Raw genomic sequence first — 14,303 nt, forward strand, 5'->3', positions numbered from 1 at the left:
TATTTCTTAAAAAATTTTCATTTATTTATTTCAACCTGAAAACATGACATGGGAAAACAGTTTTTTAGATTCTCTAAAAAAGAACATAGTTTCACGTCATGAATCAACTAATGAGTCCTACACTGTCCAGTGCTATAAATCTACAACAACTATCTTAATGGCTGAGATGAAAAAAAACAAAAAACTTCAGTAATTTTGGGGGGGGGGGGGGTAAAATGGTACACCAGTATACCACCTTATGACTGAACCCTGCTGGAGTATCCCATGAGCTTTCCGAGCCTGTCACAAGACGAGTTGTACCCTCGAAGCAAAATGTGTAGAAGAAAGAAAACACAACTCGAGTCTCCTGAATTGTCTGTCCGTCTGTTTGTGTGATATCAACATGAAAAGTATAAATGATTGGTCCATTGTGTGTACGATGGGGTAAGAGTGTGTGTTTAGTCAGACTCCTCCTCTGAGCTTGCAGGTGTGGAAGCCGCCTCTTCCTCCTCTTCTTCCGATTCCTTGATAAAAGAAGATATTGAGAAGCATTAGATGTATTGGTGTGAGTGTCAGTGAAACAAAATGATGAATATAAAGTCAAAATAGATGTTTAAGATGTGACTGATACTGAGTTCTGACTAAAGGCTCAAATCTCAGTCTTAAGAAATCTGAGGCTCCAGTTACGATAAATGAAAAATCAACAAGCTGTCAGGTATGTGTCTTGCCTCCACATTATCCATTACATTTGAGGAAGACTCATTCAACATTCATTTTCAAGTATAACTCATTTTAGCTTCTATTTTTCATTTAAATGTCACAAAAATTAATTAACGAAGAATATTGCATAACTTGAAAAGTGGTGAGGTTTGGAGTAAAATGCTGACAAACTTCAAACTGAACAGCACCCACATCTAGACGATCAATGATGAATAACAGGAAATGACAAAGCAGAAATGCGCCTCCCTTCCATCTCTACACTCCTTCAGCACTCTGACAATGGATTCCATCAAATGGATTGGGTCAGGGGGTCAAGAATTAGCTCTGAGAAAATATCCCATTTACAAGAAGGGGACAGACGTGCATTGCGGTCCAAGACTGGATAAGGTTTCTGCATCTCTGTCTCACATACGCTTCAGCTCTTCTCCTCTCTCATTCTGACCTGCAAACTCTCCACATCTCGTTTCTGCAGTTATTTCCTCTCTTCTTTTCCCTCTAGTTTTAGTGCTATTCTTCAAAGTGATTTTTCCTCTTTTTACCATTTTCTCTGGAACGTCTGAATCCACAGGAATATCAAATATACCTGACATTGAATTTGTGTGGTTGTCACAGAGCCGATGTTAATTTTGGTCTGAATGATGCTGTCCCTACTTAGTTTAATACTGGAGCAACACTTGATTGTGGGTGTTGGTTTTACTGTTGGATTACAATAAATTATTTGAAACCTGCCAGTCAAACAACACCGGAACTTTTCATACTGTCATACTGCTGCTTAACATTATGCACAAATCTCTATTTTCAAATTGTGTGTAAATGATGTCCACTGCATTACTGGCTGAATGCTGCTTAATGCCAATTCATGGATAATGGATCATGCTGCAGTCTGCCGGACAATGATGTCCTTCATTTCAGAGTTTTACCTTCTTCTTCTTCTTCCTCTTGGACTTGGACTTGCTCTTGTGGTCAGAGTCTGATGAGTCTTCACTGGTCTCGATAAACTCGCGGCTCTTGAAGCTGTCGTTGCCGCCGCCGCCTCCTCGCTCCTTTTCCTTCTCTCCACCAGTAGACTTCCTCTTCTTCTCGTCCTTTTTACCTACTGATTTTTTACTCTCCCTGAAGGAGTGCAGGTGACACATTGACATACGTTTAAATACTTCTTGTGTTTAGGATAAGAGAAAAACATCTTGAGTGGCATAACTCTTACTTCTTGGAACTTGAAGGTGAGACGCCAACGCCGACGCCACCACCACTTTCTTTGTACTCATTCTTTGCGATCTCATACTGCTTCTTAGCTTCTCCTGCTTTTGTTTCCCACTCCTGAATGAAACATGAAAGTGTAAGAGATCAATAGGACAGATGTTGAAATTTACCATCAGGTGAGTTTAGGTAAATTCAAAAAACTCTACCAGGGTTGGTCGGATAATACTGACTGAGTTTGATTTATAAATATAAAGACATTTCAATAGTTTAAATATATCAAAAAGAATATCTTTAAAATGATCACACCAACAACTTCCAACTATTCACTTGGAACACAATAACGTTTCACCCACTGATAGTCTCTCTGAATAAAGCTTGAAGTATAAAATGTAAAATTACAACTGTCACTCTTGTAAAATGTAATAACTTGTCTGAGATTAGACCTTTACTCTTCTTGCCATCCACCCTCACCTCTTTATCTTCTTTTTCCAGTTGTCTCCACATCTCTCCGGCCTTCTTTGAAATCTCAGTGATGGAGATTCCTGGATTCTCTGACTTGATTCGTTCACGACTGGCGTTCAGCCAAATCATGTAGGCACTCATCGGCCTCTTGGGTGCGCCGGGGTCCTTCTGCTTTTTCTATTAAAATTGAAATGAAGGAAATCAGAAGGTAAATATTTGTAGTTATACAGAGTTATATAAACGTATCTGTGTGGTATAATGGGGTCTTTCTCAATACACAATAATATTTCAAGTTTTTTCGCCCACCCTCTTTGCCCGCTCACCTCTCTGCGTGGTTTCCTTTCTTTTTTCTCCTTCACTACTTTTTCTTTCTTGACCTTCTTCTTTTTCCCACCCTCATCGTCGTCACCGTCGCCATCGCCGTCTTCGCTGCTGTCGCTTGCTGAGGCATTGCTATCGTACCTGATTCAATGTAGGACAAACAAACCCAGATATCTTTAGCTTGGTGAAAGATTCCAGGGTGCCAGAAAGCAAACCTGGTAGTAAGGAAAGGATGAACAGATGAGCTGACCACAGTGTTGATAAAACAGTCACTTACTCTTCTGCAATGTCGTCGTCTTCTTCTCCCGGGTTAAACGACTCATCTAGAAGGGGAAACGAGATAGAATAGCCCACGATTAAACCTCCTGGTCTCCTGGAGTCATCATGGATTCCTTACATCTGTCACAATAAGTCAGTCACTCACCGCTTTCACCATCTGACTCTTCGCTGTCATTGCCCTCCTCTCTGATCTTGCCTTCAGCCTTCATCCTCTCCAGATAAGCATCGTGCTGGTCGTCGTCGGAGTCGCTGTACTCGTCCTTGTTACCTTTCATGCCCTGAAAGTAAACTGCATGGTCAAAAGACAAGAACGCCGCCCACTGAGGAGTGTTTCTCTGAGCTACGACAAATCCCCTGGAAACATTTCATCAACCCAGGGGTTTGATGGCAGGTCTATAGCGTGACCTCTCGTTACACATAACATGAAGGTTCAAACCCCCAAAAAAACAGACTAACAAAAAAACGTTCATGTTACATGGTACAGGTTCAACCCCAATAGTGTTATACTGTCCTTTTACAGTATATGCAACAACTGTAAAAAAAATGTATCAACAAGTAATCATTTCTAGGGCTGCAACAACTAATCAATATAATCGATTATAAAAATTGTTGGCAACTAATTTAGTGATTGGTTAGTCAGGCCTGATATAATACACAGCACACGCTGTGGCAGCGTCTCCTGAGGTGACGGCAGTAAACCATCGGTTTGTTTCACAGTGGTTAACTTGTAAATCCCCAAAACAACCTGCTGCAAGCTGGTTCATTGTTAGGTTTGTGTAAATACAGACATGTCTTCAGTCCAGTGCAGATGCTCTGCTGCGAGTGACAGAGACTGTGTGAGGGACAGACACACATTCAGCAGGACAAGACGCTTTTTAACATTGGTTGAACAAATGTGATTATCCAAAATTAACTTTACAGATATCAGCAACGTCATTTTGATTAGTCGTACCATCACTGTGAATAGTAAGAATTTTCCTTTTGTCTCTTGATCCGAGTATTAAACGATTAATCAATCAACCAAATAAGGGCTAGTTGCAGTCCTAATGATTTCATTACTCATTCATTATTTATCCATTAAATCATTAGAAAATAGAGGAAAAGGCCCATCAGCAGAAAGAAGCAAAATCAGTAAATATCCCAACGTTGGAGATTGGATCATCAAAATGGCAGGAGATACATTTTCTGTGAACAATCATCGTCGTTTATGACTTTCCTCCAATTTTTTAGTTCTTTCTTGAGACATTGGTCATTGGCTATTATTTAAAAATAATAAATAAACTGAAAATATTGCTGGTTAAGTGGCCTGGACGGTCTTGCTGACAGCATTTATCTTTACTTTAAGCAGTTTAGGTAAACATCTTCCTCTTTAGCAAATCACAATTTCTAAAGTATTAAAGAGTATTAAAGGCTGACTGTGTCGTAACGTCAGATCAAAACCAAAATCTAAACTATTTTCTTCTCATTCCACCTCCATGCATCAGGATCTGAGTCTGTCAGGACAAAGGCAGATGACAGCTCATCACAGGTATAACTTAAAAGCCGACAGGAAATGGAGAGGAGACCCACTTATTTTCATCGACCTGCTCAGCTGACCCTGTACCCATGGCAACAGATGGCCTTGTTACCAGACAAACCACAGACTTGTACATCAGAAGACAGCATTATGGGTAATGCATCAGATATTGCCCATTTTAGGCAGAGGTCATGATGACAGCTGTGTAAAGTGTTAAAGCACACCAGAAGCAACCAGGAACACATTAGTCAGGACGATGCAAACAAAACGAGCAGATCAGCGCACACACTCATTCACCCCCTTATCCCATGATTAGTCATAAATCACCCGAGATTCTTCAGGTTCTACACCAGGCGTATTGGTTACATCAAACCAAATCAAGATCATTGGACGATATTCTCAGTCTCAGAAACATACATCAGCAGGACGCCATGCAAGCAGAAATAACTCCACACCGTAAAAATCAAGTGCCTATTTCACACGTGACGCCCATGACCATACCCACCTTCTTCTACAAGGGTACAAGGACAGACACACAGGAGAAGAGGCATCAATATGTGGGATGGAACAAAACTCACAAACAGGATATCATATGTTTGATAACAAACTGGGAAATGTTTAAATGACAGAAGTGTTTTACCTCTTTGAACCCTCTGTTCTTGATGTTGAGCTTCTTGGCGTTGACAAAGTCAAACAGTTTGCCGTATTCTTCTCTAAAGGAAAGAAGACAGGGGTGGATGATATATCTCCAAATGATATCTATCACAATGAGCTGTCACATTTATCTGAAATTTGCATTCACTACATCAGTACATGACATTTCTGTTCTCAGGCTTAAGGTAAAGGCAGCAGAGTCCAGAAACCACAGTGGAGACTTGACAAAGTGGTTTCATCCAGTGGCCAGGATGTCAAGAAGGAAAAACACATGGCCACCTTTAACAGAAAACTGGATCTTTTTGAAATGATTTACACCAGAATATGAATCAAACGGTTCCTCTATGATGAACCAGGTAGAGACTCACAACCAAGTTACAAGTATTTCTTGATTATCACGATAGATCTGCTTTTGTTGTATGACAAATGAATTACAGACATTCCTGCATTGAAGAGTCAGCGTCCCCACCTCTCAATGCTGCTGAAGGTGTACTGGCTTCCCTGCTTGGTCTCTATCTCAAAGTCGAAGGATCGTGTCGTGGTGGTTCCTCTGGCGAAGTTTACACAGGAGATTTCCTCGAAACGCAGGTGCACGGGCGGCTTGTGGACGTAGATGAAGCCTCTCTCCAGCGGGTAGAGGAGGCCCGAGGATGCCTTGTAGGAGCAGGTGATGCACTGAGCCCCAGAGTGACTGTGGAAGAATTAGGCGTTTAACTGAAGTTTTCTGAAGTCAATAAAAGTGTATTTTAAAATGGAGGGTCCTACCCTTGGAAGTTTCCAGGCACGGTGATCTTGCGGTTGACCAGCGACTTCATCACCCTGCTGACCATTTCGTACAGTGACCCCGACATGTTTTTACTGAGTTTGCCCTCAAAGCGACGCTCCACATCTTCTCTGTTAGACACACAGAAGAAAAGAACAGGTAAATGGTTTTGTATTTATAAAGCGCTTTTCTAGTCTTGATGACCACTCAAAGCTCTTTACAGTACAGTTTCACATTCACCCACACAGTGAATCTATTAGCAGCACTGTGTTGTTATATGAGGGGCAATTCAGGATTCAGCATTTTGCCCAAGGACACTTCAGAATGCAGATGGGGAAGACTGGGGATCAAACTGTCGACCTTCACGTTGAAAAAACATGACATGTGCTTTTCTAGAGCTTTGCCTCCCCCTGGTGGAAGTTTGCACTGATTATTTTATTTTTTATTATTTATCCCAAATCAATTTAACAGGCCTTTTATACAAACTCTGCAACCTATAAAATCATGGTGCACTTTACTCACTCGCTCATGTTGAGAGTGAGGCTGAGTTCCTCTTCCTTGGAGAAGAGCAGAATCAGAAAATGATAACGCGTCTGTCCCTGCTTGATGGGAGGATCCAGACTGATCTATGGAGACAACACAAACACAAGGGGTGAAAAAATAATGCGAGAAAATGAGGGAAGGAGTGAGAGAAGAAGAGGAGTAAGAGTGTTGCACCCAGTTAAGAGTCACTCAAAAGTCCACTCACCACAAAGAACATCTGCCTTTGGTCCTTGTGTGGCAGCAGGAATAAACGGAGGACCGTAGTGTAGGGAATCTTGTAGTCGAAGGTCTTACCATGGAGGTGAAGGAAGGAGGGGTAGATACGAATGTCATATCTAAGGAAAGAAATAAAAATCACCATTTAAGAGGGAATTGAACTTGAAAAAACTGGACATCCAACTACCAGAGTGTCATTTATGAAAGTGCAAGGAGATTTGCACAAATAAATCCATTAAGAAGTGAGACTTTATGTAATTTCATGGTTAATTTTCCACTTTTTCATGACTGTGTATATGTCGATCTCTCACCTTCCTCTGGGAGTAAGACACTGCAGTTCTTTGAAGATACACACAGCGTCTCCTGTGGCCTGGATCACGTCGGCCTTACACAACACATTTTGGGCAAATGCCTGTAAAAGAACACACGCTTTTAGCAACCTTAAAACTGCTGATGTGTTTCATGAAGGAGGAACAAGGAGTAGAAAAGGACGTCGAACATCCATCCTCACTTCAACCGGGTCTTGTCGCTCATCAGCCTGGCTGGGCGGGACGTAGAACCGGACTTCCATGAGCGACACCTCTGTGTCGTCATTCTGGTGAAACTCCAGAGTGACTTCATTCTTCCCTGTGGCACACTGGGAGACGTTGGACAGTGGGATCTCAAATGCTGAGTTGTCGTTTACTTCAAATGATAACTGTGGTCCTGTCGTGGGAGACACAAGGGAGAAATGTCAACAGCAGCTTCATTTCCAGTTTTCCAGTGCATTTCCAGTATCTTGATTTACTGCTGTGCTGTTGTTCAATTGAGGGCAAAATTCAGTTCACCCAGGTGGCATGATTTTGTATCTTCTGATTAAACTAAGAGAACATCTTTCAAATGTGTCGTTTACAAGTTGATACAAGTTTAATCACTGAGAACAAACTGATGTTTACACATCGATAGTTGGTTCTTAGTCTACTTCTCATGTTTAGTACATTACATACTTTGAATTAGTGACCCCCTGTCTGATGTTAATACAAATATGTGTATATTTACCTGAGAACTTGGCTGTTCCCCAGTTCCAGCCCTTCACACACAAGTCTTTCTCTGTCAGCTCCACCTTGTAGTTCGCCTTGAAGAATTCTGAGATCTTTTCAAAGTCCTGATGGAGGCAGATGGTAGATGAGTGTCAGCAGTAGAAAATGAGAGAGAGAAAAGACTCAGTTATTAAGGCAGTAAACGTACTGGCACTGCATGGGTCAGAGCTTAGCAAAACACCCTCAGAGGGCGAGTGAACGGCGGCTAATTAATCACAAGGCAGTTATAACCGCACCCGCCGCTTGAGCCACTTGGGAACAGTGGAGGTGAATGTAATCCATCCGCCCTAGTCGTCCGCCTCCCCTCCACACCAGCCCTGACAATCAGCCTATTTATTTATCCTGCAGGCTCGCTTACAACTGGAGAGGACTCGTACTCACACACAGTGACAAACACATGGTCAATCACACACACACACACACACACACACACACACACACACACACACACACACACTCACTGTAGTCCCCACATGTGGAAATGATTGCGGTGTGCGAGTATGTGTGCAGGGGAGAGAATGAGACTCTGTGGGAAACATAGTTTAGGCACCTGGATATTTGCCTATCCACAAGGTTATTATCGCCAATTAGAGCCCAGTGTGTGTGTGTGTGTGTGAGAGAGCAAGTCTATCAGTGTGTATGTTAGCCAGGAATAAGGCATTGTTTAGACAGGCGAACATGTGTGAGCAGATGTGTAAATGCATAAAATCAGACTTTGTGAAAAAGTGGCCCATTGGTGTTCATCCGTGCTTGAGTGTGTGTGTGTGCATGTTCACTGTGTCCTCATCAGACCTGCTGCTGAGTGTTTCTCTACATCTCGTTGCAGTTGAGGCAGATATGTTGTTTCTCAGTTTAGGGTTGTGCAATATGACTAAAATCGGTCAATTCATATCCAGATAACGAAAGATATCACAATGTAGCATATTTGAATCTCCTCCGGGTTTATTTGTGCCGCCTGCATCTGTGCCGTATTGTAGAAAGCAAAACACTGTCCAATTGATGAAGCTATAAATGAAGAATATTGCTATAAAGAGTGATTTGTAACTAAAAGAAATAAACAATAGAGCATGATATGAAACAATAGATTTTTTCTTTTGTCACATGATATAGTTCATCATACTGCACAGCACTAGCTCAGCTCATTAAACCATAATAAACACAGGCCCCCATCACTACCCAACACAGAGAAACACAAACACGTATAACTCACCCAGTCTGTCTTTTACAATGACATGTTTTACTGCCGCTCTTACAAAACATTCATCCACTCATTAGCTAAACGGTAGGCTCAGTTCATCACCTACAACTCTCCATTTACCAGGGAAAAAACTTTTTACTCAAGCATGTTTTTATGTACAAAATAATTAAAATCTCTCAAATATTGAATGAAAAACAAGCCCCTATATAAAACGTAGATGTAAATAACTCATGCTTTACATCGGACTTAACTGAGGGAGTATTCAATAGACATTATTTATTCCATTCTATTTAAAAAATGATTACAACTCTGACTATTCATTGGAACGGCAGCAAATGACAATTCTTTTCATTGTGGATTACCTGGAGGACCATTTGCTCAATTAATCAATTTACTTTTTAAACTTTTAGACAAATGTTAATCATAATTTCATGTCAATATGATGACTTGTTTTATTCAAACCCTCTATAACACTAAGATATTCAGTCTTCAATAATATAAAACAGACAGACAGCCTTTTTCTTTACTTTCCTCTGAAACGATGGTCACTGATACATTTCTTAGGCCTGACTGTTTTTTGCAAGCTCCAGGTTCAATGTCAGATTTGGTAAAAAAACAGAACCATTTTGGTGGCACAAGAAAAAGTGGCCCTGTTAGCAGAATGCCACAAACTCAATGACGTCTTGGGCTACCCACAAATTACACGTGTGAGTAGGGTTGCAAAGGGGCGGAAAGTTTCTGGTAAATTTCCGGAAACTTTCCATGGGAAGTTAAGCTCGGGAATTTTGAAAAAAAAAAACTACGCAAATTAAACACTGAGCAATAAAAACATCAACATTATGTGCACAGATAATTCCCAGCATCCTGCACACTACAGCAGGGCTATTGAGTCAGGTAAGTTTCGATGATATTACTCGGGAAAACATATTAGCATGCTGATTGAGGATTGTTTATCTGTTCATCTAGCCTATTTCCATTAATTTATCCATCAATTGTAAAATATTTTCACAGATGATTTCCAATTGTTTGGCTAACTATTTATATCTCTGGCATTGCAATCGTGTTTTTTTACAAACTTTTTTCTCATCTTATTCTACAGAACAATGCCACGTGCACTATCTCATGTGTGGAGACATTTCACCCCAAACAATGTAGAAGGAAACGCTGTGTACATTAGCAAATACTGTGCAAAGACCTATGTTAAGAATGACACAAAGATGCAGAATCATATAGTCAAGTGCTCAAAGTTTCCTCAGTGCTCAAATCAGCCTATAACAAAACAAAATGTTTATATTTATGTCTGTATATGACAAGGTAAACACAGTTAGTATAAATTATCCGCAAAATTTCCAGTTAATTCCCGTTTATTCCTGTTAATTCCCATGGAAAGTTTCCAACTTTGAATATTCTCGGAATTTTGCAACCCTAGTTGTGAGTGACATGAACGGACGACAATTACACAACACTCGGCTCCCCCGACAGAGATTCAGCATCTTGCAAAAGGACACTCAGATAAATCAAAGCCTCGGCTCAGCTCGCCAGCGGCCAAACCTCCAGCCAACTCACGATTACCGACACTGGCTGTGCGATAATAAACAATGACATCACAGCCTGCCCTCCGGGAAAAGAGGATCCATCTCATCCCAACCAAAATTTTGTGCTGATTAACCCCAGGAGACGCTGGCTCTCACAGCCACGGACTCCAGGTCATACCCACTCCTCCATCCCAGTCTTTCACTGGTGCGCTGACATTCCCCATACACTCAGAGCGATGGAGGAAAAAAAGAAATAGAGTGATAGAAAACAAACAAGACCACAATTTTTTTTCCCCCCTTGTCTGTCTTCTGAGCCAAATTGTTTCAATGGATTGATATAAACACTGACTCACATGAGCCGATGATTACACTGTTTATGGAACACACATGCTGGTGCTGGTTTCCCTCATTAATCCCATTAGGAGCTTCGGGGAGAGGAGCCTACTCATTCACATACTTTTGATAGCAACCCACAAAAGTATGCACGCACACAAGTGGTGGCCTTTTACGCAAGATGGAACAGTTTTTCTTGGAAATGTCAGATGTGGGATGGAAGTGGTCCCCTTGCTTGTGTTACATTCTTCGTCATAAACATAGCGCTGAACAAAACAGCAGCGTGTCAGTCTGTAATATTCCACTGTTGCTTTAGAGACGTCTAAGCCTCGAAAACAATAAAACAACTTCTTTATTGCGCACACACAAATTAACAGTACTTTACAGAGCCTGCGGATATTAAGTCTTGTCAAGCGGAACACACTTACCGTGTCTCTGAAGCCATCGTATTTGTAGATCTGCCCTGATGTGGTGCCCAGTTTGATGCCGTGACCTAAACACACTCGTCTCCACTGAGCCAGGTTGAGGTCACCGGCCGAGATGCTGTCCACCTTCCCCGTCTTGGTGCTCTTATAAACCACATTTTGCTTACTGATGCGCAGCCGCCCGTCGTTCTGAAGAAAAAGAGATGGAATTCGTGTTAAATGTTGGAGTTTGAGGCTTAAAATAAGACTTTTTCCACGGTGAAGCTAAAATGTCAATTAAAGAAAAAAGAAGTAAATTCATTGTTCCAAGTAGTATTTAAGAAAAGGTTTCTCATTCCTACTTATCAAATATGAACTTTTTTTCGTTACTTTCCTATTCTTCTATGATAATAAAAATTATCTTTGCATTTGATTCGCAAACTGGAAAAAAATACATTACAATCATCAACATGAGACTTCAAATCTTTTACCCGTTTACTGATATCTTATAGATAAACAGATTTGTAATCTAAAACAAACTTTGCTCCTAAATTTTGAAAATCTTTTTATTTAGCCTCACTATCAGCGTGGAGGTGTCTTTAGAACCACAAATCCATCACCTCTTCTTCTAGATGATCTGTTTAATACTTTAACACTGATGTATTTTTGAAACAGTCATTTTGATCAGGTCTCAGTTAATTAAAAGCAGCTTTCTCATTTCAGACTAATCATACCGTAGTTAAATTATTATTTTTTAATTAGGAACATGGTGCTTTTTTAACCTGTTTACAGACCTGCGGGTAGTCCGGAGAATTGGGTCCGGTCTTTACCCGCAGTTGGTTTTACACACATGCACAACACAGCGGGGGGTCCTCTGCACAGATGTGATCCCAACGGAAACAAATCCTCCACATTATTCAGACGAGAGCTGGAGCAGCCGAGTGCAACAGGCAGAGACAAATTAATTCCACTGCGGAGATCGTGTGATTTTCTTGACGTCACAGAACCCGGCATCGGCTCTTATCCCCCAAACTTCTGGATTAACCTTTTAATAATACATTGACCTCATAAACCACGTCATATTTATCTCCCTTACATGAATATACCAGACAAAAAATATTGATATCAGTGATCGGGGTGCTGGAATTTCACAGGATCTGACCCAAACTTATTAAAGAGCAGATCAATCCGATTATTGAAAGCTAGTATGATTCCTCTCTGCACATCAGTTTAGGAAGCAGAGGTTGATGATGAGGATACTGACCCAGGAGCCTTTGAACTCCTGGTAAATGTCACTGAACTCCAGCGTGTCTCCCATCTCAGCTCCAGGCGATGACTGATATTCTAGGGACAGACAGAAGACAATGCATTGAATAAACCAATATCCAGAGAGCCTTTTTCTGCAAGTTACAATAAGTTGCATTTAAGTAATTTTTAGGACCATGATGAATTAAATCCAATGAATAGGTCAACTATGACAGACGAGGAATATCAGGGTCCGACAATTACTCGCACTTCCCTCTAATTCAAGGTGAAGTCGCCAAGAAGTGAAAAACCCTTTAAACATCACAATATGTCTCAAACTATGGCAACAGTATCTATAGTTTTTCCCACAATCAAGGAAGGAGCAGTTATCAGTTCCACGGCCTTGTTTATAGTTGTATTACTATATACACTTTACTAAAAATATCTAATTCGTTGACGGAGACATTACAAACAATGCATTAAAACCTTTTACAGCACAATAGAAGGAGTGTTAATTGATCGTTAACATAGACCTATCTCTAAGTATTTTAATAAGGAATATTTTAACATATTAAAGACTTTCAAAGGCCTATAGTTCAGATTATTATATTTGAGACTTTTTAAAACTTTAAATGTCCCCCTGTGAACACAGACACATTGTTTTCATAGTGTATTTTCAGTTCAGGGAGTGAAGGAAGTTATGTTTCATTTGCAGGCTAATGGTGGGACTCAGTGGTATGACCCACAACACAGTGTTTATATATTATATTACAGATATATTGATTGTTATTAATAATTATGATCACAATCACATGATCATCATCCTAGCTTCAAACTGATGAGTCACGGTGACGCTGTAGAGACAGAAAACAGCCACGTTGTGATGCTGCGCAACTCAAACTAGCTTGTGTTTCTTGTTAGCTTTTGTTTGCAGTGATATGGAACATGTCTGCTCTCCAGTAGAGAAGCCAGCTAGCTAGCAGCTAGCTTCTGAGGACGTTAGCATGGCCCTCGTTTATGTTTCACTAACGTTTCAACCACCGTCTCCTCCCGACATGAACCAGCTAGCAGCGGTTTCCGCTCGCCGTCACTTTAAAGCGAGCGGGACAGTATGTACAGACCTCCATGCTGCGCTAGCAACACTAGCTAGGCTAACTTTAGCTGCACTGGGTGAGCTTGTTTTACAACACGGTGTTCCGCTGAGTCCTCACGTTGCAACGCACAGAAGCGATGCGGGGTTACCGCACCGCCACGCAGAGACGCGGCGCACTTTAAAATCGAGCGCTCCCGCAGAGCTAGGCCGGTGTGAAGAAGTGAAGTGATGTGAATTCAGCCAAAGGAAATAAAAGTGGGTCTGAATGAACCACGTGGTCTGAACACAGTCTCTCACAACTCACACGTGTCTCCGGAGCAGCTGGTAAATAAAAGATAAATCGAATAAAAAAAACTTCATCTTACTGTGGACGTTCGGCGCAGCTTCGCCTGTTTCCCGCGTGTAGCATCGAGAGCTAGCGTGACGTCACCGGAAAGAGCCAGGAGAGGTTTGTATTTACTTCCGCTGCGGTGACGTTTGTGTTTTCAAGATTAAAGATTAAAGTCTTGAATAGATATAAAACTTTGGAGTCTTTGACCGCACCTCCTCTCACAACACGTGAGACACAAAAACACTCACAATAACACAACTGAAACATGTGTCTGCAAGAACCACTCATCACCACTGGGTGGCGCACAACACAGCTAATCGAATAGATCCAGAATAATTTATTCCAACTTGAGAATTAAATTGTGACACTTACTGAACACGGAGAGAAACAACACAGAGGTGTCATCAACATTTATTTAATAATGACATTGAA

The 14,303-nt window shown here is 41.1% G+C and overlaps 1 protein-coding gene across 1 annotated transcript; it reads right to left on the reverse strand.

The window, feature by feature from the left end:
- Positions 1-13,960, reverse strand: ssrp1a (structure specific recognition protein 1a). Its single transcript, XM_061079470.1, has 18 exons — positions 13,906-13,960; positions 12,467-12,546; positions 11,227-11,412; positions 7,692-7,797; positions 7,165-7,358; positions 6,965-7,065; positions 6,643-6,772; positions 6,417-6,520; positions 5,897-6,025; positions 5,601-5,822; positions 5,118-5,190; positions 3,107-3,239; positions 2,960-3,005; positions 2,685-2,823; positions 2,371-2,538; positions 1,904-2,016; positions 1,620-1,812; positions 1-503 (listed from the first exon to the last, which is right to left on the reverse strand). Exons 2-18 carry the CDS (start codon positions 12,518-12,520, stop codon positions 438-440), a joined length of 2,157 nt encoding a protein of 718 aa, XP_060935453.1. The 5' UTR covers positions 12,521-12,546; positions 13,906-13,960; the 3' UTR covers positions 1-437.
- Between the last annotated feature and the right edge of the window lie 343 nt (positions 13,961-14,303).

The sequence above is a fragment of the Limanda limanda genome, chromosome 10 (genome assembly GCF_963576545.1).
Source record: "Limanda limanda chromosome 10, fLimLim1.1, whole genome shotgun sequence".
In the NCBI taxonomy this organism is placed as follows: Eukaryota; Metazoa; Chordata; class Actinopteri; order Pleuronectiformes; family Pleuronectidae; genus Limanda; species Limanda limanda.

Coding starts and splice junctions, on each gene's coding strand:
- ssrp1a (XM_061079470.1), bottom strand. CDS start 12,520: ATGGGAGACACGCTGGAGTTCAGTGACATTTACCAGGAGTTCAAAGGC. Junction 2,017..2,370: donor TGGAAAAAGAAGATAAAGAG/GTGAGGGTGGAT, acceptor TGTTTCATTCAG/GAGTGGGAAACAAAAGCAGG. Junction 1,813..1,903: donor TCACCTTCAAGTTCCAAGAA/GTAAGAGTTATG, acceptor GCACTCCTTCAG/GGAGAGTAAAAAATCAGTAG.